The following is a 26,996-nucleotide window of genomic DNA, read 5'->3' on the forward strand; positions in this document are numbered from 1 at the left end:
AATTGCTGGGTCCTAGGGCCACCGTCAGCTATCCTGGATACTTCCTAATTGTTTCCTAAAGGAGTAAAACCAATTTTCACTTCTACCAAAGATTTCATTACAATTTTTTCCATTATAGTTTGTGCATTTGGGACTTCGTTTAAAAAGTCCATCTCTGTCCTAGGTCACAAAGATATTCTGTATTCTCTTATGTGGAAATAAGTAGGGATCCAGTTTTATTTTTTTTTTATTGTGAGCCAAATTTCCCAATGCTAGCTACTAAAACGTTCATTTCCCATTGATTTGTGGTGCAGGCCTATAATTTCACCCATTTAACAAACATTTGCTGAAGCCTGCCTTATACCAGTCTTGTGCTGGTTCTTGTTGAAGGATCGAAGATATATGGCACCTAGTCTTAGAGAGTTCATTCTCCTGTGGCGATACAGCCATGATACAGTACTAAGTGATAAGTTCAACAAAGTGCCTTGGGTTTCTAACTCAGATGGGAAAGTTCTTAGAAGTGACAAGGGTTAAGTTTTACAGAAACAGGAAGAATTTGCTAATGCAGGGGTAAAGGTGAAGGTGGCCAGGGCTGGTTTGGGGGCCAGAGTTTTGTGTGTCTCTAGGGTGAGAGATTGGAAGCCTTCCATCAATGGAGGGGCAGTGAGTCCTGAGCATGTAATGTGTAGGACTAGGCAGAGGGTGTCATCTTCTGCTTGGTTATGGGACAGGTGGAGGAACATACCCTTGGGGTAGAGAAGCTTGGCCTCACTCCTAAACTTAGGCTAAAGGAAGAGAAAGGGCTGAAACTAAGTTGTTAGGAAGAAGACAATTTTCAGACTAATATTTACTGTTAGGGGGAGACCTAATTTTCCAGCCAGGTCAGGAGCTCGACATGGGTTTCTAAAGAAATCCTTACTTGCCTCCACTCCAGAGATATGAATTCACTCCCTTTTGCAGACATCGATCCGGGGACCTGAGGGAAGGAGGGAGGAGGCGGGGAAGAAGGCAAACGGGTGGGAGAGGCTTCCAGTTGTTCGGCTCCCAGACCTGGCCATGGATCTTACCTTCAGCAGAAAGAACTGGGGGTGGCTGCCTACGGGTTTGTCTGGGGCCCTACAAGCCAGGAAGATTGCAGGGAACAGCTAACCAAGTCACTTCAAGTGGGAAATACTCGGAAGACATGTGACCCAGGCGGCCATTTTCTCACACCCAGCCCGTCGCCATTTTCCATTGTAGACAAAGGCACAGACCCCAACCTTTGTCTGATGCGGTCATGGTGATCGCCTGTTCTTAGATTTCGGGAACACGCATACTTAGGCCCTGGCAGAGGACCGCAGAGAAGATCCTAGCTTGCAAATATTTTATATGGCCACACCAATCAACCCATCGCTTACCCCTCCCGCTTCCTCTCCCCCATCTCCACCTCCCTCCTCCCGTCTTGACTATTTTATTATCTTACTGGACAGCTGGGAGGCGGAGCCAGCGCGGCCGCGGGAAGGGACCGGCAGGCGTGAGCCATCAATTCGAAGCCCCGCCCCCTGGGGCGCACGGTGGGCGGAGCCTGTGCCGCAAGACTGGGATCCGGAAGTCGGAACCTAGCCGTGCTAGCGCAGCCTCTGGGCCGAGCGTGTTCAGCTCACTTCTTCTCGTGGATCTACGCCGGAAGTGGAGGTAAGAGACGACTCCCTCTTTTTGTAGTGAGCGTTCACCCAGTTGGCCGCGCAGTAAGGGTCCTGCATTTGAGGTGAAACCAGAGGCACTCTCCACCTTGGAATAGAGACATAAGGAGCCTACAGCCTTCCAGGGTAAAGGGCCTAGATGAAGGGCAGGGATCTCTCTGCACGTGGACCTGCGCCCAAATGCACTTTTGCTGGGTAGTGGGGCATGGCCCCACCCCATTTAGATAGATGTAGACCCCGTACACACTGTATAGAGTCATAGACCCCACTTGTGTGGAGAAGCGTCGAGTGTCCTCCTCCTTTCACGATAGTGAAGCTCCATTCCGCACTCTACGTATAGACAGGCGTTGACCTCACCTGTATAGAGACCTATCTCCCTCCCCACAAGGCTGACCGCTCAGACCTGTGCTGGCGCTAAGGCACACATCCGACTTGACGCATCTCTTCCTAAGGGGGTTAGAAGCTTTGATGTATTTCCCTCTCCGTACCCCTCTCCCCCAACCCCGCCCCACCTCCATCCCCATCCCCGACCACCAGTATAGAGGAGGTCAGAAACTGGGAGGGAACCTCCTTCCCTCCCTGCTTCGCCCTCGTGTTAAGTAATTGACAGAAGCCCCGCCCCCACTCCTGCAGAGATAGTAGATCACTTTTCCCCATCCCGGTCAGTGGTTGAAGGCAGGAGCTACAGCCCACAGAGAACCATGCAGATTTACCCCTCCTCCTAGACTATAGAGTGAATACCCATTGTGGAAAATCAGACCTGACCCCCCCTTTAAGGACGTGCTGGTTTACTGAATTTATAAAAGCCTGACCCCCAAAATTCCCTGCAGCAAACTGCAGTAGACGTTAACCCACGAAGAGATTGTCAGATCTGCCTCTTGTGGGGCTCCCAGGGTAGAAGGGGTTTGGATTTGTTCTTTGAAGGTAGACACAGATCATCCCTCCCCTCCGCCTAAAAGGATTTGGAATCATCAAATGTAGCAAAGAAGAGACTACAAGGGAACAGATAGGTGCAGCTCCCCCTCCCCGCAGTTTTGAGAGGCAGTGACATCACTGATCACCCCACAGTACATCCATATGGGCTCCCCACTTACCCAAGGTAGAGGACCTCAGATCTCTTTCCACTGTAAAAGAGGAGGACCCCCTCCTCTCCCCGGTGTAAAATACAGGACTCCCCTTGCCAAATGTAAGGGCCTGTGCATTAAATTTAGAACTGCATTGTCATGCCTTCCACCCCCATGCAGAGAACCAGAGATTCTATTTCCTTCAATGGTAGTGCACTGCTGATGTCAACCCATATACAAGATAAACATCATCCTCATCCCATCTCCCATGGAAGGGTCTAGAATAACTCACAGCAGGCAAGATGCAGACCCCATTCATGCAAAGCTGCGTGATTCCCTGCTTAGTTAGTGTGACACTGATGTTATCTTGTAGTAATAGGCATATCAGGCCCACTCCACAGAACCTCCCTTCTCTCCCATGCAGCAGAGATGCACACAGCCTCTGTGCCAGTTTCCCCAGCCCCTCTGCACCCTTGAAGTAGAGGGACAGAAGGCATCTCGTCCCTCCCAATCACAAAGGAAGAGACCCCAACCACATAGGCAGGCACAGATTTTCCCCTGTCCCCCAAGATTTGCACTGACCTCGGTCCACATAGGCATGCAGATTAAAACAAAACAAAACCCTATTCTGAGGTCTCTTTTCCCCAGAGTAGACTCCTGGGATTTGTTTTTCCCCTCCTTTCAGGGTTGATGAGACACAGAACTCCCTACTTCAGAAAGAGTTACTATTAATACCTTATGTAGAAAAAGATCATCCTTGTATACCCCTTACCTCAGTGTAGAGAGTTTCTTACCTAGTGTGTAACACTACAGGGTAGAGGTTTGAGGATCAAGGACCTCATCCGATGCATTGAAGCATTCCACCCAGGAAGAGAGGTTTAGACCTAGCTTCCCTTGGGTAGTGTGACTGCCTTCCCTGTGTAGACTCAGCCATAGTAGGCCCCAAGTTCAACATAGCCCCTTCTCCCAGTTCCTCTAATTGTTAGTGATGCAGGACAGGGCAGATTTCTCTGAGTTGCGGGGTGGGGTAGGGTGGAGGGAAGACCAAATCCTGCACCGGGAGAAGAGGGTTCTTTGGTGGAGAGTGTAGAACGAATTCAACACACACGCCAAAGTTAGTCAAAAGGAAAGTTTATTAGAAAAGGGGTAACACTCCACAGACAGAGTGTGGTCTCCTCTCAGACGCAGAGAGTGAGAGAGGGACCAAGAGAGACTTGGAAAGCAGTGAATAGGGGGGCCTAGTGTTTAGAGAATTCAGTTTATATGTCATTCTTTAGGTTCCCATTTTTTCCTTTGATATCGACATACAGTGAGGGAGGGGAAGGGGAAGAGTATGTAGCTTGAAAAGATAAGAATAGGTAGTGTTAAAGGCCCACTGGCTGACAGTTCCCAGCCTTTAATTCGTAGATTCCGCATGGTTTTAGCCATAGAAAATGAACAATTTTATTTTGTGTAGGGCAGCCACTTAAGGCCTTGGTTTTTCCTGTTTCCCTTCTACAGGTGTGGGGAATGGGTTGTTAGCAATCTCAGTAGAAATCTTTCTTTGTTCTACAGGTGTCCTTCTGGCCTGGCTGCAGGGCTGATCAGCATATTGCAGTCTCTGAATGTAGCTTGATTAACATTTTTAATTCTCTTGCCTCCTCCCTACATCATTAGGGCTTCCTTATCATGTTCTTTAACATTTTATTTTGCCTTTGGGGACTCAAGAGGGGCTTGTGGCATTGTGGCTTCATGCCTCTGTCTTCAAATTGGTTCTTTTCCTCATTCCAACAGGAGGAAAGCCTGCAGATTTGAACCTACCTCAAGCTGGTCATCATGATGAAACTTAGACACAGTGAGTTTCTTTTACCATCCCCTCCCAAGCCTAAGCTTTAATGAGTATTCATAATATTTCATGACAACTTTAAAAAATTGCCCAGAATGAACCAGATCACTCTGTCTTACCTATGGTATCATTGTTTTGTTCCCATCTTCCATGTGAGGTAATATTCACCTTATCTCCCATTCCCATTTTACAGATGAGAAACTGAGGCTCAGCAAGGTTAAGTGACTTGATCTGAGGTGAATAGCAGTAAATACTATATCACACTGCCTGGAACCCTAAACATGCTCTAACATTTTTCTTTTTAAGTTGTACCTTTAAGTTGGTACCATAAATTGTACTAGTGGTTAAGAGAATGAACTCTGGAGCCAGACTGAATTTGAATCTTAGCTCTTTCACTTAACTGCTGTTTGTGTAGCCTTGGGCAAGATACTTAACTTTAGTCTTCTTATTTACAAAATGGGTTAATAATAGTATTTACCTAATTTATCTACCAAATAGTGTTGTTGTGAGGATTTAATGAGTTAAAATAGGTAAGATACTTAGAACAGTGCCTGGCAGTGTGGATGGCACACTGGGTAGGCTGGACAAGCATTATGCAACCCCAGTAACCCTGTATTCTGCCTATGTAGGGCTTGAAAAAAAAATTCAATGCATTTGCATTATGTAAGCAGAAAAAATGTCTTCATCATGAATCAGACTTTGGTATGTTAATATTAAAAGCAAGTTATTTTTTTCAAGTAACAAGAAAAATGAACAAAATCAACTATATCTAAAGACATCAAATACCAGATAATAATAAAATCATTGGTAATGATGAAAAAGACAATACTTAGCCGGCTATAGGGAGTATATGCATACAAAAGAGCCCTGGCCATTTAAAACAATGAGGAAGTATTGTATGGAAAGATTATATGGAAATACTCTATTGTATGGAAAAACTATTAGATCTCCAGGGTTTGTTAAATGAAAAAAGCAAGTTGCAGACAGGAGTACGTAGTATGCTACCTCCTGTGGGAAAAAATGGGGGGAGATAAGAATATATATTTGCATTTGCATAAAGAAAACAAATGATGCCTGATAAACTAACAAAGTGGTTTCTTACTGCAGTGAGGGGACTATAGTGGCTGGGAACAAGTGTGAGACGGAGACTTCTTAAAGTACACCTTTTTATTTTAGAACCCTACAACCTGTTAAAGAGCCATCATACACATCTACATTAGTGGGGAAAATGGTGGACATTAAATTGAATAGAAAAACTTTATATGTGCACACAAAACAAAGGCTTTTAATGGTAAGTTGCAACTAAAGCATGTAATGAGTAACTGGGATGATTGCAGCAGAAGATGGGGTGGCACGGTGTGGTGCAGCTAGAGATACCTGGGACCCAAATGGGAATGATAGCGATTAAATCTGGGAAGGTTATTGAGGAGCCCTACAAAGAATGTTCAAGTACGGTTTCAGCTGTTGTACATTTTTGAATGGTTAATAAAAAAGGAGGGTGTGTTTTACCACTTAAAAGATTTACAACCATCATTGATTGGTGGCACGTGTATATAATCCACTGTAATGACAGACTGTGAATGTAAGCTGCATGGTGGAAAGGAAGTGGCTGGTGGATAAGGAACAGACTGGAGGCTTCAGTGTTTTAGAAGTCTTTAGGAGGTTGAACAAATGAGTTTGAAGATAGTCGAGAGGGACGACAGAGACTGCTTTCTGAAGTTCAAGCAGTTAGATGATGATCGTAGGTGTCACCATAGCAGTGGGTGGGTGGGTAGCTGCATGGAATGGGGGCCCCTGGAGATGAGGATGTCGAAGAAGTGGGAAAGCTGAGTGTTGGAAGGGGCCCAGTATTCATCAAAGTTACCCAGGTTGATGATGGCAGGAGTTAGGTCGAAAGTAGAGCTCTGAGCCAGGTGCTTCAATAAATGAAGGAGAGTGACTAGATTAATGGGTGACAGGTATAGCAGCAGTCTGATAAAGAGCAGAATTTTTTTTCTCCTTTTTTTTTTCCTTTAACAAGGGGGAGAAATATTTTTGGTTTGGCAATGGTGAGTCCAGAGGACACCTCCTCTACCTATTGACCTCAAGCTTATTCATATGCCAGAGAAAACAACAGCCACCTTTCCAAAGTCTTGCAGGTGAAGCAGTGTCCTCAGAGCTGAGTTTCCATTAAGGCAAGAGGTTGGAGAATTGTTCCCGATGAGAGATGGAAGAATTAGGGGAGCGCTGATCTCCCAAGTAGGAGTGTCAGAGGGCATAGTGGGAAGTTTTAAGCAGGGGCAGAGGGAAGATGGGTGTTGGAGTCAGTGCCAGGCTAGGTGTACAAGGAATGTAGTAGGGTGAGAGTATGAGAGATGAGAGATCTGCCCTTGTGTATTGATGTGAGAACTGATGAATGGAGACATTGTAGCTCATAGAGCTTTAAGAAAATTCTTAAAGGTTGTATAGCGAGGTAGTTATTGAGCTAGAATAGGAACCTAGATCGGGCTGGCTACAAAATGGTAACTGTTTTCTCTCTGAAGCTGTTAAAAAAAAACGAAACAGATTAACAGTGGCTCCTGGGTGCCTCAGTGCTGTGAGGGATGAATGTATCCTTCTCCTCTTCTCCCGCTTGCCCTTCTCTCCTCCCCGCTTCCTTTGTGCTGAAGCAGATGTTTTCTCCTCTCTACATAATGTATTTTCTTTCATTGTATGTCTGTATCCATCGCAGGCTCTCAGTTTCCAGGGAAGTTAGGCAGTTGGAAATTGTTGAGTAAAATGGCCTGACCTGGTTCATTCCAAACCTCACATTCTCTTCATTGCAACATGAGTACTTTGGAAGAAAAGGAGACCTGGAGTCTTTTTGTTGTTGTTACAGGGAAATTTGACCTATACACATTCATTATGATAACTAATAAGTTTGATCTAATTGCTACAATCTTATTTTATATTTTTTTATTATTCCTTTATTTACTTTAAAAAAATTGATCAAGTTTAAAAAAATCCACCACCAGTAAAGTCATGTTGGTAATTACGTTTATGTTGACATCAAACATAATTAAACCTAAATTTCTCTATCACTTTACTAAAGTTAAATAACTATTTTTATCCTACTCTCCCAAAGTGAGACTTTTAGCATATTTTCATGCTTTTGCTTTTACAACCCCTATTGCTTGATTCCTGGATTTTGTGAAATAATTTTGCATTTTAATTCTGAGCTATTTCCTTATATGCTTTCTGGATCTTAAAAATCCTTTCTTGATATGTATCATAGTTCTTAGCCACATTAGTAGCATTTTTTTAAAGATTCAATGGTAAGTTTTAATAGATTTCCTGCACACTATTATCTGTTGCCTTAGCTCGAGATCTTTATTGTGATTTAATTTTATTTTTGCTGGTGTACTTCCTCAAGTAGTTTTACCAGAAAGGGAATAGAGGTGGTAATCTTCGCGTATCTGAAAATGTCTGTCTTTTAAATTTCATGTAAGAGTGATCTATTGGCCAGGTATAGGAATTTAGCTTGGAACACAGTCCCTTGTTTCAGAACTTTGTAATGGTTATTCTTCTATCTTAAGTGTTCAGAGTTGTAGATTTGAGAAGGCTGTCTGCCTCACTTGCCTTTGTTAGAAACTCCTTCCATTTGAGTTTATAAGATTTTTCTCTTTATCCTTGGAGTTCAGAAATTTCACCAGGATATGCCCAGGTTATGTCTTTTGTGTTAATCTTGGTGCTACACGAGTCTGTCTAATCTGAAACCACAAGCCTGTCTTCAACTAAAGAAACTTTTATCTATTATTTAAAAAAATAATTGCTTTTCCATTTCTAACTTTTTGTCTTTCAGGAATTCCTGTTATTTAGATAATAACTCTCCTGGGTTCATTCTCCATTTTCTAATTTTATTAATAATTTACATTTTTGGAGGGGGATTTTTGTTCTGTTTTAAGCAAGCTCTTCTTTTGGTCTTCCAGCTTATTAATTTTATTGTTAGTGATGTCTGTTCTGTTTTTACTACATCTATTGAATTTTTACTCAATGTCAGGTTTTGGGGAACTTTTTCTCACACAGTTCCTTTGAAGTATCTTGACTCTCCTTAAGAATCTGCAGTCCAGTAGACCCCTCTTATCTGCAATTTCACTTTCTGCGGTTTCAGTTACCCACAGTCAACTGTGGTTTAAAAATAATAAATGGAAAATTCAAGAAATAAATAATTCATAAGTTTTAAATTGCACATCATTCTGAGTAGCATGATGAAATCTCACGCCATCCTGCTTCGTCCTGCTCAGGACATGAATCATCCCTTTGTCCAGAGTATCCATGCTGTAGACACTCCCTGCCTATTAGTCACTTAGCTCTCTCTGTTACTAGGTCCATGTCATGCTATCGCAGTGCGTGTGTTCAAGTAATACTTATTTTACTTAATAATGGCCCTAAAGCAGAAGAATAGTGATGCTGGCAATTCAGATATGCCAAAGAGGAGCCGTAAAGTGCTTCCTTTAAGTGAAAAGGTGTGTAAATATAAGAAAAAACAGTATATATAGGTTTCGGTACTATTTGCAGTTTCAGGCATCCACTGGGGGTCTTGAAACATATCTCCTGTGGATAAGGGAGGACTACTGTAGTAGTTGAATTCTCTGTTTCCTACATTAACTCTGCTTCAGTGTGAACCACATGATGCGATTGATGAGCCCGTTCAGATAATCTCAAGCTACTCTTATATTTGTTTGTATATACCTTGACCTTCCTAAATCTCCCCCTTTAGGAATTCCTTTAGCCCCCTTGCAGGTGGTGGGAATTAAGGGAAGCCATTCTTCCCCAAGAGGCCAGCTGTGAAGGGGATGACAGATGGGACTTCTCATTGAAGGAAGGGAGAGGTCTCTTAAGTTTCTAGACATTGTTAAGGCGTGATTGGAGGAGGTGAGCTCTCTCCTTCTTGTATCTAAGCGAGGCTGCAGTTTAGCTGAATAGGGCAAGTCCCTTTGGAGGCAGTGGACTGAGCAGGGTTGGCATGATGGGGCAGTTCCCTCCCCATGTGGTTGAGGGCATCTACTCTGGTTTAGCCAGTGGGACTCCTTAGATCATCTTTCTATGCTGCCAGTCTTCCACCTCAGCCTGGTGCCAAAATTGTTGAGTTGCCTCCCCTGAGAAGTTGGGGGAAAGAGAGGAGTCATAAACACAGGTCTTCACAGGATTCCCTTAAGGATTGTTTCAGTTTGCATCGAAATAATTCCCCAAACATTATATCCAGTCTTTTTTTTTTTTTTTTAAAACTGTGTTTGTTACTCTATGTGTCTGTCTTATGCTGGGCCTAGACAGACAATGTGTCCAAGGAGTCTTTAGGTTCCCAGTGTGGCCTGGCCTTGATTAAGGTGTCAACGAATGTTGGATGGATGAATAACAGCTTTTTTTTTTGTAGAAAATAAGAAGCCAGGCAAAGTTTCCAAAGGTTATAAGAAGGTGAGTTGGCCCTACCCTCAGGTAAGGTATGCCCATTGTTGGAGTAAGGTCAGGAACAGGTTGCCTGCCCTAGAAGAGGCCCACAAAATCCAGTAGATGTTGGGTGACTCTAGACAGACTATATCACATTGGACTCAGCACATCTGGCTGCAGCAGAGAATCAGCAGCATTTATTAAGTTTACACCACAAACCATATACTGCTTTGTGCTTGATTTGCCTTAGTCGAGTAAATTGTCATTGTCCCATTTTTTAGATGAAGAAAATGAGCCTCAGTGAGAAAGTTCCTAGGTTCAAGGTAGCACAGCTGGGACTTGAGTCTCTCTAAGTCCCAATTCCCTGTCACTCATGGGGAGGAGGAAGTCCAAAATATACTCTTCAGCCCCAGCTCCTGGATCTCCTGATTGTACTAGAAAAGATGTGGACAAGTAAGACTTGGGCTAGAGCAGTGGTTCTCGAATTTTAGCATGGTTAAAGTTCTCACACTTAACCAGGTTTCCAGAATTACCTTAAGGGCTGGTGAAAACACAGATTCTGTGCCCCACCCCCGAGTTTCTGATTCAGGGGGTCTGTTGTGGCATCTGAGAATTTGTATCTCTAACAAGTTCCCAGGCAATGCTGCTGCTGGTCCAAGGACCACACTTTGAGAAATGTTTAGCTTTTCCCTCGGCCTTTACTTGAGAAACCTTCCCAGTTGCCCCACCCCCTTTCCTGAGGTCCTTCAGGTAGTCCCTGCCTGGCTAGGGGTGGGAGGGTTTCTCTCTAGCCAGATGCACATACCTCTGGGGCAGGGCCCTTCTTTTTATTTACTCCTCTCCTCCCTCCACCCCACCTCCCCATGACTACAGTTCTGAGCAGCTTTAACGCCCCCAGGAGTGGTGATTTCCTTGGGTTTATTAACTCTGATAGATTTTTTTTTCTCTTGTGTGGTGATCATCCTGCAAAGCAGAATGGGAAAAAAGCAACCTCCAAGGTGGCCTCTACTCTCCAGTTTGTTCACGCCAATGATCATGCCAGCCGGGAGGCTGAATTAAAGAAGAAGAGGGTAAGCCCTTTACCTTGGAGGAGAGTGAAGGCCTGGCTTAATTGCCAGGTCCACAGACATGGTAAATGGAAGGTTAAAGGCCAGAATGGTTAGGATTGTTGAGGTTATTTGTGGAAGGGGGAAGCGAGAGTGGTTGATTTGATACTTGATTTAGTGTCTCCATTTGTACACCTCCCGGTCCATTACCAGCTGGCTTATGTTCTCACTGCTCCACTGAAACGGCCCCTGCCAGCCTCACCAGTGTATTCTCTGACGTCAGACTCATGGATAGTTTTTGTCCCTCATCTGATTCGAATTCTCTGTGTTTGAGACCAAGCTTTCCTTGAAACACTCTGACTTTGACTTTCTCGTCATTTCTCATGGATGTCCTCCTTCCTATTTTCCAGTCTCTCTTCCTGCTCTTTAAATGATGGAGCATTTCACGACCTTGTCTTCTTTCCCCTCTGGTCTTAAGGGGTTCCTTCTACCTGGAACATTCTCTCTCAGCTTCCCATGCCCTCTTTTTGTTCTCTGCTCTGCTTTCCCTTCCCATATCTCTCTGTTTCTTTCTCTCAAACCTCTTATCCCCGGCTGTGATACCTGCTTTCTCCCTTTATCTCTGCTCCTCCCATCTCTGCCATGTTACAGTCTTTCCTATCTGTCATTCACTCCCTATCACTCTCGGTCTCCCATCCCTTCCTTAGGCTGCAGACTTAGTCAGCTGCAGTCCCGGTGTGTGTTCACTTGTTAGATTGAGGAGATGAGGGAGAAGCAGCAGGTTGCCCGAGAGCAAGAGAGACACAGACACAGGACCATCGAGAGCTACTGTCAAGATGTCCAGCAGCGCCAAGAGGAGTTTGAGCGCAAGGTAAGAGAGCAGGCTTTGCCCCTGGGTAGGATTGGTGTGGGTTTGCTCGAAAGCATCTTTTGTTGTTGCTCTGTGAAAGGAAAAGAGAAAGGGTATGAGATTGTTGGAAGGGAAATAGAGACTTAGTGCAGAGAGGATTGGAAACAGTAGGGACAGAGAGAGGGAGGGAGGATGAGAAGGAGGTAAAGGGCCATTTTGAGCCTTTTCTGTGTCTGGACAACCCAAGATAGGTCCTTTTCTCTCAAGCTGGAACCCAAAGACTGTGAGTGGGGAGATACAGCACAATAGGACAGGGGGAGAAGAGGGAGTGAGAGTATGAGGGGAGGGTTAGAAAGAAGTATATGTGAGGGGGATCTCCTCTTTCTTCTAAGACTTCTTACTGCCTTCGTGGCATATATTCTTGTCTCACAAAAAATTCACTTTCCAACTCGTAGTCCCTTTTCTAACATAAAGTACATGTTTTGCCTTCCCCATCCCATGTCTCCCATAGATGGTTTTTCTTACACCTTCCTCTCGTGTTTATCTCTTACATACCCATGTGCATACTCAGGCCTCTAGCTGGTGCTTGAACACACACTTACACATAGGCACACATACGTACCATATGGGTCTGTCCATTCTTCCAATTCCAAGCTTTGGTGGCTGGTCAGCTCTTTGGTGGGCTGGGACTCACATGGCTCTCTCAGCCTCCCATGGTTTCTAAAGCCCTGGCTCTCTTTCTATTTCCTCCTGTGGACCATTCTCTTCTTTTTTCCTTTAGGAGGAAGTTTTGCAGGAATTAAATATGTTTCCTCAGCTGGATGATGAGGCCACAAGGAAGGCTTATTACAAGGAGTTCCGTAAGGTACAGGGACCTATTTCCTAAGGCCCTTTAGGGAGGGCACCAATCCGGTCCCATCTCTCCATTTCTGTTTTTCCTGACTGAAATGGAGACCTTTACTTTCACAGACCTGTATGATTGATACCCAGTCCTTTCCCTGCCTTCCTCCCCTGTCCTCTGCCCTGCAGGTGGTGGAATACTCTGATGTGATCCTGGAAGTCCTGGATGCCAGAGACCCACTGGGCTGCCGTTGCTTCCAAATGGAGGAGGCTGTCCTGCAGGCAGAAGGCAACAAGAAGCTGGTCCTGGTCTTGAACAAGATTGGTGGGTGTTGGCAGGATTGAGTAAGGAAGGGCAGGGACTAGGCCTTTTTAAAAGACTAGCTCAGACTGGACCCTGGGACCCAGCAACTCAGTGGTATTCATAACAGTTGTTCAAGGTAGGAATTTTTATTCCAGTTTTTAAAGCTAGAAATCTGAGAAGTGAAGTCATTTGTCTAAAGATATACACATATGGAGTGTAGCGGAAGTTGGGAGTGGAATCCAAGCCTGTCTGCCTTTCAGTCCCCTGTTCTTATCATTTCGAGCCTTATCTGTGAATGGCCAACCCTGGAGGGTTTCTGTCTTCTCCACACTGGAACCCAAAGACTAGGGCAGGAGAGCACATGGGCTCAGGAGTCACTCAGGTCTGGGTCTCATCCCAGTTTCGCTGTTTTCTCTAGGATCTTGGACAAGTTATATCACCTGAGAGCTTCTATTTCTCTAGCTATGAATTGGGCTGTGATCGTCCCAATTTCACAGGGTTGTTGTGAGAGTTAATAATAAAATGCTTGGTATATGTGTGGTCAGTACTTGATAAATGGTAGCCATTCTAGTTCAAGTTATTCTTGACATTTGGTCCAAACTAGAATGATCCTGAGGGGGTTTGGGACATATAATCTTTGGGAGGCCTCTGGCACCCTGGGCACCCTGCCTTGGAAGGATGGCATCTGGGACCAAATAGCTAGTTTGCCTGTTCCCCCTGAGGGAACAGAGGTCCCTCAGGGAGGGCCAAGTGGTCCTCTAGACTAGACTGTTTTTTCTAACTCTAACCTGGGGACTAGATAGGGACTGGCAGGGCCAGGGAGATATCTGTTGGCGGGGGTGGGACTAGCCTTGGGTGTGGGTAGATGCATCTTTGGAGTGAGCCATCGAGGTGGTATTCTCCTTACCGGTCCTGTCTGTTCCTATTTTCCTATTTTCCCCAGACCTGGTCCCGAAGGAGGTTATAGAGAAGTGGCTGGATTACCTTCAGAATGAGCTGCCAACTGTGGCTTTCAAGGCCAGCACCCAGCATCAGGTCAAAAACCTGGTAAGCAGGGGCCAGCGGCATCTAGACTTTCTCAGGGTAGTCTGGGGCCAGGGTTGGAGGATCATGACTTGAACTGGGGACTCCAGCTCTTTGGTAATTGAACTGGGCCTTCAACTTTGAGCTTTTTGCTTTACTAGATGACTTGATTAGTACTAGTTTCATTTCACTCTTTCCTATATTATTGTTCTTCAGGAAGCATTTTTTTCCAGATGTAGAGGTAATACATACTGTCTATGGAAAATTTGGAAAATATAGTTAACTATTTGATGATTTTTAAAAAGATATACCTTTATTTGTTTTTTCTCTTTAAAACACCACACTACTTTCTAATTATATAATTAACACAAATACTTTTTCATTGTAAAATATTAAAGTATACAGAAACATTGGTTGCTTCTAGGGAGAGAAACGGGGACATTTTTGCAGTTTTGTACCAAGTCTAAAATTTATTATTAAAAAATAGAAAAAATAAAAACAATTGTAGGTAAAATTTAAATACCCTTTCACCAGTACCCCTAATTTCAGTCTCCTTTATCCATGTATATCCAGAGATAACTACCATTTTCAGTTTAGTGTGTATCCTTCAAGATGGTTTTTTTTGTATGTCTAGGCAGAGTAAATAGTGTTTGGGGATATCATACGTGTCATCATGCAATTTGCTTTTTTATTCTTGAATATCTTTGTGTAGTGATCTACCTTTTTGATGCTTAAAATTAATTTCCAGTTTTTTTTTTTAATTGTTAGAACCAGTACTTCAGCATGCACTCTCGCACATGTCTTCTTGGCCCATGGGCAAGTGTTTGTATCGGTTAGGTATTGAGAGGTGGAGTGGCTGAGTCATAGGCTTTATACATTTTATATTTTCCTAGACACTGACAAGTTGCATCCCCCTCAAAGTGGCGTTAACATTTATCTTCCCGCCAGTGGGGCAGATGAATGTGTGGGAGGGCCTTTTCCCCTCGATATCATTAAATGTTTTAATCTTTGCTAATCTGGAAGACACGTGATACCTAATTAAAAAATTTTGGGCCTTTTCGATGGCAAAAATGTGGTAAGCATCCTTTGCTAACAGCTTTCTCTAATTTGTATTCCACTTGAAGGATATATCTCATTAACCTATTTCTTGTTGATGGATATTTAGGTTAATTTCTATTTTGAAATGCTGTGGTGAGTAAGTAAGGAAAGAGGAAGAGATGGAAGGGCATTCTGGGCAGAGGAGGTGGCATCAGGAGTTAAGAGATGGAGGTTGGAATGGCCTTGTCCTGTGTGAGGAATCAAGAGAAGGTAGGCTGTGTGTAGGCCAGGCACTGTTTCTTCCCTTTGTAGGCAGGGAGGGCACTAAGGCCCAGAGAAGGGAAGCAGGATTTACTGGGTACACACTTGTGAGAGGCAGAGCTAGAACTCCAACCTGGCCTGTCTAGAGGTTAGGATGCCATTCTGCCCCAACTGAAGGAGGCAAGAAACGTGTCTAGGCAGAGGCAGGGACAGAGGAGACTAGAGATGTAAAGATAGTGGAACAATAGGGCTTATGGGCCTCTGAGGAGCGCAGGGAAATGGCAGGTGTTAGGACCTGCGTGAGAAGTCGTTCACTTTGGGCTGGGGATCTCAGTCACAGGCAGACCCTGAAAGTTTCTCTGAAAGTTGGAAATCTGGGCTCATATCACATCTCTCACCTGACGCCTCTTCTGTAATGCCCCTCATTTTCTAGAGTCGTTGCAGTGTGCCAGTGGAGCAGGCTTCTGAGTCACTGCTGAAAAGCAGAGCCTGCTTTGGAGCTGAAAACCTCATGAGGGTTCTGGGGAACTATTGCCGCCTTGGTGAAGTGCGCACCCATATCCGTGTAGGCGTTGTGGGTAATGACGCACCCATATCTGTGTAGGCGTTGTGGGTAACTTGGGGGCAGTCATGGGGCCCAGGCTCTTCCCTTGCACAGGGGCTTCATTGGGGGAAAGGATCCTGGGAATTTTCTGTTACCTTTTTAGTGGGGAAGAGAGGAGCAGTTAAGGAAGGGTTTTGTGACTTGTAATTTGTATTGGTGATTGTGGGGAAGACATACTCAGAATCACCACCATGTGTCGAGTGTTAGAACCGTGGGTCAAATGTACAGGGCTAGGCTTGGAGTTGGCTCCTTCTCATTCTACCAGAGCTGTGGGAGGGAGCAGTGAACATCTCCCTTTTACAGGTAAGAATGCTGAGGCCCAAAGAAGGGAAAGGGACTTGAGGGGCTCAGCCCTGTGTGAGGCAAAGCAGAGCTGAGGCTCAAACCTGGGCCTGTCTGGATCCCAGGGCACTGAGGGAAGGATGGTGGGATGGGAAGAGGGGAAATGGAGAGAGGCGGAGGTAGGCCATTACGGAGAGGAAGTAAAGCCAAGAGACAAAGACACTGAAGAGATAGATGGACGCTGAGAAAAAAGTATAGATAGACATACCTGAATAGACCCAAAACAAACTGGGGAGCCAGATGGCAGGCTTGGTGGGCAGTGGAAAGGGGAAACATTTAAATGACAGAAGCATGCAGAGAAACAGAGATATTTACAGAAAAATACCAAAGGGACATAGAGATAGATGTGCACAGAGACCTACAGAGATAGACACAAGAACGCTAGAGACACCCCATGGATATGGAGAGGCAGACACGTATACTTAAAGAATGAGAGAGACAAAAACATACGGATAGAGAGACAGATTCAGAGAGATACATCTAGAAACAGACTGGAACAAAGATGGAGACACAGAGGAACACACACATAAGATCTGCACATAGATACAGATCCACAAACATATGCAGATCCACATTTGTGGAGACAAGTATAGATCCAGAGGATGCACATCTAGAGACAGACAGACCCTGGGGCAAAACACATGCAGACCAAGCCCTTCCCACACACTCACCCCAACTCTGCTTCCTCCAAGCATATAGAGCCACAGAGAGACACACACGTGCCTAGATACACTAAGCCCTCAGACACAGCCATGCACGCAGAGTCACAGAGACAAATATACAGACATATCTATGACAAGACATAATATATGCATAGAGAGAGAGGAAAGGAGGGAGCGTGTTAGGTAGACACAGGGAGAGAGAAAAAGAGACACAGCGAAACACGTACGTAGGGCCATACAGAAAGAGGGATCAGCTTACCAAGAGAAGGAATGTATATAGAAAGACTGAGCAGAGTTGACATAGAGGGAATTATAAAGAGAGGCAGAATTGGTGGGGTGGGGAGAAAAGGAGAAAGGGCAGTGGCCAGAATGGAGACAGACAAACCGGCAGAGAGACTGATCCTTAGATACAGAGATATACAGAGAAAGAAAGATGATAGAGAAAAAGACTGAATGGGAGAGAAAGACAAAAATGGAAAAAGCAGTAATATTTCGAATGAGAGCAACCAAGAGACCAAGAGACCAAGAGACCAAGAGACATATGGAGGGAGAGGTGTGTAGAGACTTCCACATGGGCACATCTGTGAGAGGGCAGTAGATATGTAAATTCTAGGACACACAGAAGGAGAATGGTGAGAATGAGAGACCCAGGGACGGAGGTGCTCAAAGATGCCCAAATGGAAAAACACCATAGCCAGACAGCTGCTCAGAAAGGAGGACATCTGGAGATGAGCCCCTACCCCCTAGCGAATTACACACCAGGATAGATGGTTCTCTATTTCGTGGACACTTCCCATGTCCACCCTCTGTTGGATCATGTCACAGAGGCCTTGCACTGAGCACCTTTCCCAGGCTGGTTGTAGATGGGAGGTGAGTGTCACGTCTAGAGAGAGAGACTACCCAGTGTGCTCACAAATGGAGCGGAGGGGTAAAAAGGCCATGTAGGGGGTTGATCAGGGCCTGGGGTGGGAAGGCAAGAGGCTAGACTCTGATTTTGGGTTTCCTGTGGCCTGGTCATTGTCCCTGCCTGGACTTCCCACAAACAGCCTTGCCCAAATGTTCCCGAGGGCCCTTTATGCCCTGAACCATCTGTTAACTCCTTTGTAGGCCTTCCCAATGTTGGGAAGAGCAGCCTGATCAATAGCCTGAAGCGCAGCCGTGCATGCAGTGTGGGAGCCGTTCCTGGTGTCACTAAGTAAGCACCTGCCTGCTTCCCCACTTCCACTGACTCTACCATTCCCCTAATTCTCATGCCTTCAGCCCCTGCCCCTTTCCTTATCTTGGATGAACCTCTGATGCTTCCCTGGGCACAGGAGTCTCATTATTAGCCTACAGTTACTTGGCACACTGTAGATGTGGGCCAGGCACCCAGCTGGGTGCTTCCCTTATTGGCTCCTTGAAGTCTCCTAACAGCCATGCAAGATTGGGCTATGAATAAGCAGCTCTGCTTCCTAGGTGAAACACCCAAGTCTCACAGTCAGAAGCTGGTCCATAATCCTATAGCTCAGTCTCCAATGGCAGGGGCTAGAGTAGATAGAATCAATCCCAGGTCTGTACGGTCCCAGAGCCCCTGGCCCTACATCTCTCTATCTTCATCTCTATTCCATTCACCCCTCATCCCTTCTCCTAGCTGTGTGCCTGAGGCCAAGAGGATGCCAGACACACCCAGGCTCATCAGTGTCCTATGTCCTCTCTTATGTCCTCCTGTCTAGGTTCATGCAGGAGGTCTACCTGGATAAGTTCATCAGGCTGCTGGATGCCCCAGGAATTGTCCCAGGACCCAACTCGGAGGTGGGCACCATCCTGCGCAACTGCGTCCGTGTGCAGAAGCTGGCAGACCCCATGACCCCAGTGGAGACCATCCTGCAACGCTGCAACCTGGAGGATGTGCGCAGGTTTCTTGGCTCGTGTCCTACCCAACTCCAAGGGTCCTTCATTCTTCTTCCCTATTTCTTTTCTTCCTCTCTTCACCAGGTATCCAACTATTATGGCATCTCAGAGTTCCAGACCACTGAGCACTTTCTGACTGCGGTGGCCCATCGCTTGGGGAAGAAGAAGAAGGGAGGCATATACAGTCAGGAGGAGGCAGCCAAAGCGGTCCTGGCTGACTGGGTGAGGTGAGGAGTGGTTAGGGGTAGGGGTGAGGCTCCACAAAGGACTCATCTGTTTTCATTGCAGTGGCAGGGCAGCCTGACTTCTGGGTCCCAGGGCAGGAGAAGGCCGAGGCATCAGGTCACATCTTGTGCAGGAATTTATGGCCAGTGATTATCCAGCAACTCAACATCTTGTTCAGAATCTGCTGGCTGGGTTTGCTTGTTGTTCCTCACTGTTTCTCACTTGGGAACTCATTCTCTCTTTGATTTGCTTTCTTAATGACATAACCACCAATTTCTTCCCACCTCCCAATGCAGTGGGAAGATCAGCTTCTACACACTACCACCCACCACCCACACTCTGCCCACCCATCTCAGTGCTGAGATCGTTAAGGAGATGACTGAGGTCTTCGACATTGAGGATACCGAGCAGGCCAATGAAGACACCATGGAATGTAAGTGACGGCGAGTGGACTGGACTGCCTGGTACTTGGTCTTGCACTAGTGGAGCCACATAGACCTGACAACAAATCTCGTGTTTGATTGTCCCCTGCCTTTTCCCTACTCTGGCTTTGGTAGTGTACACAGTGAAGTGCTCAGAAAATGCGAGCTACCTTTCCCAATCTCTTGGGGCCTGGAGTGGACCAATACTTCTCAAAAACCCCTTCTTTCACATTGCCTCAGGTTTTGCCTCAGCCACTGCATGTCCATTCCTAGATTTTCATTCTCACCTCCATTGGTGGGTGAGGCAATGTCTTAATAACATTATTTGTAAAATGAGGACCATAGCACTCACCCATTATTTAATATGTAAAAACACTTAGAACAGTGCCTGGAATATATCTAGTACTTACTTGGTAAGTATTAGCTGTTGTTGAGCCACGTGGCTTTCAGAAACTCCTGAAAGAAGTTTGTTCTCTTCAAATACTACCATCTGCAGCCCTCCTTTCTTCTCTACCCCACCCAAGAAAAGGTACCTGGTGCTCTCTGGGCCTGTCTGTGGACACTGTGGGGTAGTGCAGAAAGCCCTGGCTGGACTGTCTCCTAGTTTCTCTGTTTCTCTTGAGGACCAGTACCTTTCCTTCCCTGGGCCTTTTGGTATCCTTGGATTATAAATGAGGACAAGAAGACTTGCCTGCTTTAGAGATTATTCTCCAGGTGGCTTCGAGCAAGTCAGCCCCCTTTATGAACTTTAATTTCCTCTTTTATCAAGTAGGCAGTTGGGAGGAATTCCCACTCCCGTTCTTATGATGATGCTTGACCTGGCTACATGTGAGGGCAAGAGGGACTCCATCACCGAGAATTCACTTGGGCAAAAAGATGGAGGTCTGGGAAATTGAGAAGTTTACTGGTGAGAGTTTCCTAGAGGAGTTGGCCCTTGAATAATGTTGGATCTTGAAAAGTGATTAAGGATTAGAGGCCCAGGGAAGGGGAAGAGACAGTTTAGAAGCAGGTGTGAAGGTGATATGGGCATAGGGCAATGGGTGCATTTGTGGTGTGCGGTGGAGGCCAGCTTCAGGCAAGGGGCCATAACGAGAGGGAGAGAAGCCTGGTGCTGGAGGGGGCATCCCAGTGGTTGTCATGTACAGAACAGTGTTTCAGCTCAGTGCTTTTCAGGTAGTCCTCTGCTGTGACTCACAGCAGCACTATGTCATAGGGCTTGTGGCAGTCTCATTTTCCACATGAGAAACTTGAGGCTCCAAGATCAGCTCCCAGAGGGCGAGTGCCTTACTGCAAAACCCATGCCCTTGATCCTTTGTCATGTGGCCTCCTAGCAGGAATGAAAGTACCTTCCCTCCCAACTCCCCTGGGCAGCATCCATATATCCTTTCCACTGAGGCCTGACCCAGGGGGCTGGCAGCAGGGAGGAGCCCTGACAGTGGTGTTGGTTGTGTTGAAGGCTTGGCCACTGGAGAATCTGATGAGTTGTTGGGTGACATGGACCCGCTCGAAATGGATATCAAGTGGCTCCATTCTCCGATGGTGAAAATAGCAGATGCCATGGAAAATAAAACCACTGTGTATAAGGTACCTGTCTCCTTTCTTTATGGCAATCTTCTTCTTTATGGAAACCCAGGGCTCTGGGAAGTGGTCAGTCCCTTTCACCTGGCTCCCATGAAGTCTGCCTATAATGGTGGGGAGATACGGGTCATTCATTTGTTCCTGTGGGCTCCCTGATGGGGTACATCCTTTGCCAAGAAATGGCAGGTCCAAAGAGAAGGCATGCTCTCTCAAGCAACTTTCCCAGCCTGGCTCCAGCTCAGAGAACAGGTATGCCCATCTAGCTACCCAGCTGTTCAAGTTGCAAACCTGGGTATCCCTGATTCTTCCTTCTTTCCAGCTGGTATCTGGGATCCCATACACAGTTGGTCATCAAGTCTCATAGCTTCTTCCTCCTAAATTTCTTGAGAAGCTTCTCTTTCTCTAACATTCCTGTAACCCTAGTCTAAGCTTCCAGTCCTCTCTTACCTGGGTACATGGTTTCTAATGGCCCTATCTGACCATATCATCTTCCTTATTCATGGCTTCCCGGCACCTATAGGATCAAATCAATCCACTCTGCTATGACTCCTGGAGGCTTTTCCTTCTACCAGTCTCCCCATCTCTGCCCTTCAGGACATCACACTTCAGCGGGTTTCAGACACAGATATCTTCACCGTGATGGGTAGACACATAGGCTGGGGGAGGTTGCAGCAGCTGGGAGAGCATGGATCTCAGGGCCCTAACATATATTACTTGTGGGTCAGGGAAGTCTTGGAGGCCTTGATTCTTGTGCCATCATCTCTTGAAGACTGAAGAATTCTCTGCACAAGGCGGGGCAGCAGCCTGTGGGCTGGGGCTCAGCCCGTGCTCATGCCGAGGCCCAGAAGGGTGAGAGCAGGGTGTTTGGGAAAATTATTAGTGTTGTGGGGTTGCTATAGTGGGGTGAAATTGTGGAAAGATCAATCCAGAGTCAGATCACAGAAGGCCTTGAGTTTGACTTTAAACCATGGGGAATAGGAAAACTCTGAAAATTGGTTATTTTTTTATGAGTCAAGGTTTTTTTTTTCTATTTTGTTTATTTAATATTTTTTTTTCTTTTTATTTATTTTTTGAGTAGGTATTACGTGTACATGGTATAAAATTTAAAAGATACTAAAGGGTATATAGTGTAAAGTAATTCTCTTGCTTCTGTCTCTCAGCTGCCCTGTCCCCTCCTTTGAGGCAGTCACTATTAGCAGACTTGAGTCTGTCCCATCTTCAGAGCTATTCCATCTTTATACACATATACATACAAGCAGACACAGAGATCTACTTTAATTCAAATATTAGCATGCTATTCATATTCTATACTTTGCTTATTTCACTTACAGATTCATCTTGTAGATTGTTTCACTTAATTACTTAAAGAGCTGTCTTTTATTTTTGATGGCTACATAATATCTGGAAGAGTTTCTTAAGTAGGGAAGCCATGTGGTCAGGTTTGTATATTAGAACTATCACTCCGGTGGCTAGGATAAAAATCAGAATAGGAAGAAAGGGGCCAGGATGGAAGCAGGGAGTCCCGGAAGGAAACCCTCACCTGTGCTCTGTAAGAGACAATGAGGTCTGCACTGGGGCAGTGGCAGGAATCATGCCATTCCCATTCTCACTTAGTTTCAAAAGTTCCCCCTGGTGCTTACAGGAAAATCGATAGAAGGTAGTGTGTTTAAGGCCATCCTCTGATAACCTTTCTCACTGAGCCCTTAAGCCCTTGAGCATACCATTATTTCTCAGAGACCTATAGTAGTTCCCTACTCTGTACTGTAAGTTCCAGACTCAGGTCTTGGGTCCTGAGCAGGGCCACTTCATTGCACAACTCCTGGAGATACCGTTTAGGTGTGCTGTATTGTGGATGGCGCCCCCACACATAACCTGAGAGTTGCACAGTGTGGTAGCCTTGTCTTTTCTCCACTGTAGTGTAGTAGGTAGTCATATATAAGTAAGCCTGATTGCTTGGGTTCTAATTTATTCCTTTGCTTAACTAGCTTTTTGACCTTAGGTGCCTTGTCATAGTATTGCTGCAAGGATTAAATGAGTTAATATGTGTGTGTCTATGCACATGTGTACTATACATACACATATATATATGTATATATATGTATATATACATATATATGTATATATACATATATACACACATATATGTATATGCATATATATGTATATACATATATACATACGTGTGTATATATATATATATATATATATATATATATATATATATATATATACACACACACACATACGTATATGTGCTTAGAATGATACTTGGCACATAGTGAGCTGTCAGTATTAGCATGTACCTTCTACTCCAGCCAAACAGACACCCTTTTGGGTGCCCAGGTATGCTCTGTGCTTTTCTAGTGTTCAGTCAGGAGTGACCCTCCTATCAGTAGAAGTATGTTGATCACCACCATCCCCTCAACCTCTGTCACTTATGCTATGTCTCTCTGGTGGTCACTTACCATACTCTGACTTATAGTATGGTTGGTCGTGTCCTTTTTAGCCTGGTTGCTTCCCACACAGAGCTGGGCACAAAGTAGGTATCAGTAGGTATTTGTAAAATTGACCAAGACCTTGTAGGGTCACCTGAGAGCAAAGAATCATTGTAATCCCAATTGTCACTGATCAGGTAACTCTTTTTCATTTTCTTCTTGTGAAAGCCATGCAAGCTACCCATTGTCTACCCTCATTTGACAGCTGAGCAGACTTCAGCCTAGAGGTTAACTAAGCACCTGCTAGTCTATGGTGGAGCCAGACTTGGAGCTCAGTTCTGCATGGCTCCAGGCTCACTGTTCTTACCCAAACTGGTCCCTGCCTCCTCTGCAGAAGTCTTTGGAGGTACTCTGGAGGCCCAGACCTCACTGCTGTCCTCTCTCTCATCAGATTGGAGAGCTCACTGGGTATTGCACCATTCCGAATCGTCATCAGATGGGGTGGGCTAAGCGCAATGTGGACTGCTACCCCAGGAATGTCTGCCCAGTGGACCGCCGCCCAATGCTGCAGAGGATCATGGAGACAGACCCCCTGCAGCAGGGCCAGGCTCTGGCATCCGCCTTGAAGAATAAGAAGAAGATACAGAAGCGTACAGGTGGGGAGCACCTAAACATCCCCCTGTGGTCCAAAAAGGGCCCACCTAGAGTCTTGATTAGGGGCTCCTGAGTGAGGACTTCCGTGTATCCAGCCCAAGGCCAGGGTTAGGGGACAGGGAGGGGTTAGGACAGGGGTCCCCAACCCCTGGGCCACAGACCAGTACCAGTCCATGGCCTGTTAGGGACCAGGCTGCACAGCAGGAGGTGAGTGGTGGGTGAGTGAGCAAAGCTTCATCTGTGTTTTCAGCTACTCTCCAGCACTAGCATCACCACCTCAACTCCATTTCAGGTCATCAGGCGTTAGATTCTCATAGGAGCACTGGTCCCTGGTGCCAAAAAGGTTGGGGACTGCTGGAGGTTCAACTAGAGGCACAGTGGTTTTCAAAGTTGAGCTTATATTGGAGCCACCTGGTAGGCTTGTTAAAACATAGATTTCTAGGACCCATCCCCAGAGATTCTAATTGAGTAGGTTGGTCCTGGTGACTGAGAATTTGTGATTCTAACTGCTTCCCACTTGATGCTGATATTACTCCCCTCAGGACCACACTTGGAGAACCACTAGCCTAGTCTGTGTATCAAATAGCCACCATTTATTTATCAGCTGCTTTCTATGTGTTGGAAGCTTACAAGCTATATATAATGTTTACTTTGTCAGTAGGCAATATACTCAAAATCCAAGAGGTACAAAAGAATGTATAGTAGAATTTCTCTCTTCTTCCAATCCCCCAGTCCAGTCATCCAGGCCTCCCCCCAGAGGTGACCAATTAATTTTTTATATCTCATTTCTGAGATAGATACACAAGCAAACATCTATATATTGTTTTCTTCTTCTATATAAATACTGGTCTACTGAACATACAATTTTGCCATATCATTTTTCCATTCAATATCTATTTAGAGATATTTCCATGTCAATTCACAAAAGAACTTCCTCCTTCATTTTAATGGTAGTGTGTTGTATGGCCAGCCCATTTAGGTCTTCATGCTATATTAATGTTTACTAACCTATTGCAAAAAGTCTTGTCCTCATTTGGTATGTGAGGAAAGTGAGGCCGAGTAATTAAGTGACACACTCAAGGTAAGACAACTAGTATTTGATGGAGCCAAAATTAAACCTAGGATTGATTGACCACCCATGAGCTCTGTACTTTGAACTAGGCTGTGTTTATAACCATTCACTCTTGGTCTGATTCCACACTGAGGCCTGGGAATCCACAGATGAATTGCCCTGGAACTCCTGGTCTTATTGGGGAGGAAATGAAAAAATAGACATTGGCGACACAGAGTGATCACTAGGAAGGCATTGAAAGCACACTGAGGGAACCTAAGCCAACCTGGAGATGGTAGTGGGGTAGGGATGATCAGAGAAGTCTTCTTGGAGGAGTTGATGTCTGAGGGGAATCCTGAGGAACAATAGGGTATGGCTGGAGGGTGGGAGGTGAGCATTCAGATTCAGTCTCTGCTGCCATGCTGTCCTTTTGCTGCGAGAGCTTTGAGAGTAATGGCAGAGTGCTAATAAGTTCAACACAGTAAGAGAAAATTGATGTTTTGATACTAGGAAGGGATAAAAATGCTTGGAGCTCAGTGAGTCTGACATTCTGAGATAGGAGCCTGTGGTGGGGTGATCATTTCACAAGTCGACAAATGTGTCTGCCAATGAGGTTGAGCAGTGACTGCCAGCAGTCTACCAGTTGTTTTGTTTAGCGTTGGCGGGGAGGGCAGTAAGTGAACCAGTTTGGGAATTTGGTGCAGACCAAGGTAGATGTAGGCCAGCTTCTGCAGGCCTCCTGTTGGCAAGTTAGCCACACAAGTGACTGCCTGTATTTCTCCATCTGCAGATAAACTTGCCAGTAAGCTGTCTGATTCCATGATGTCTGTCCTCGACCTCTCTGGCAACGCTGATGACAGTGCTAGTGACTGATTGACTGATCTCCCCCCCCTCCCCCCTCAAGGAACAGTTCCAAAGGAATGGGGGAACACAGATGAAATGAGATGGTTTGCTTCTTCCCGAAGTACCTGCATATTAAAAGAATCCCTCCATCATACCCCACCCCCCTGCCACCATTCCCTGCATTCTCCAAAGAGTCCCAAGCGACTGGAACTGCCAACCCAATACCCTTTATTTAACTTCTACTATTTTACAAGAGAAATAAATTATCAGCAAATCCCTGATGCTAATAATTTATCCCTTCCCTTGTAGGTTGGGCGGGTCAGGGGACTGACCCCTTACAAAACTGTCTTGGACCACTAAACTTGCAACTAGAGGTTAGACTGCTGGTAGACCCGGGGGTTTCCTGGGAGGGTGATGATTTCTTTTCCAGTCTACAACAGATCTCAGCAGCAAGACATTCTTGCATTGGGCTGCAGGCCATACATCTTCTTCCCACCCAAGTCCACAAATCCTCACCTGGGTGGCATTGGGAGTAGGGGGAATAGTGGTGAGCCTTCTATGTCTCTGGGCGGGTCTGGGGATAGAATAGAGGAAAAAAGAGAACACACAAATCTGCCTGTTTCCAAAGTATGGTAAGTATACTACCTGTTCACATTAAGGGAAAACAAAGCACTTGTTGGTAGGGTGGTTAGATGTGTTAGGGCTAAGCCCCACCTTGGGGCATTTCTGGGCAAACTGAGTTGGAGGAATCCCTTGAACCAAAGCACTCAGGTTGGGCCGCATCCTTGTATGAACACGTCCAGAACCAGCATTTGAATTCCATTATTCAAAAGGGTTCTGGTATCATCTGTTCGCAGGCTACATCCTCAGGAGAGCTGCTATAGCAGTGTACCATCCAACTCTTTCTGGTGTCTAGAAGTCATACCCCATTAAAATATAATTAGCCACTTCCTCTGGGGGAGCCTACCCCAT

The 26,996-nt window shown here is 45.5% G+C and overlaps 1 protein-coding gene across 2 annotated transcripts; it reads left to right on the forward strand.

Annotated features, from left to right (window-relative positions):
* Positions 1 to 1,506: 1,506 nt before the first annotated feature.
* On the forward strand, positions 1,507 to 26,311 carry GNL3L (G protein nucleolar 3 like). Of its 2 annotated transcripts, none has more exons than XM_039851439.1 (16): positions 1,507 to 1,653; positions 4,499 to 4,559; positions 9,943 to 9,983; positions 10,931 to 11,026; positions 11,757 to 11,873; positions 12,634 to 12,717; positions 12,882 to 13,017; positions 13,940 to 14,043; positions 15,752 to 15,896; positions 18,034 to 18,121; positions 18,639 to 18,813; positions 18,901 to 19,043; positions 19,338 to 19,474; positions 20,920 to 21,047; positions 23,928 to 24,132; positions 25,972 to 26,311. In XM_039851439.1, the coding sequence occupies exons 2-16, from the start codon at positions 4,541 to 4,543 to the stop codon at positions 26,052 to 26,054; spliced, it is 1,701 nt and encodes a 566-aa protein (XP_039707373.1). In that variant the 5' UTR covers positions 1,507 to 1,653; positions 4,499 to 4,540; the 3' UTR covers positions 26,055 to 26,311. The 2 variants fall into 2 exon arrangements, with proteins under 2 accessions (XP_039707373.1, XP_039707374.1); XM_039851440.1 differs by having other exon boundaries at positions 18,639 to 18,717.
* Positions 26,312 to 26,996: the final 685 nt, after the last annotated feature.

This window comes from Pteropus medius, unplaced genomic scaffold, assembly GCF_902729225.1.
Source record: "Pteropus medius unplaced genomic scaffold, Ma_sr-lr_union100, whole genome shotgun sequence".
In the NCBI taxonomy this organism is placed as follows: domain Eukaryota; kingdom Metazoa; phylum Chordata; class Mammalia; order Chiroptera; family Pteropodidae; genus Pteropus; species Pteropus medius.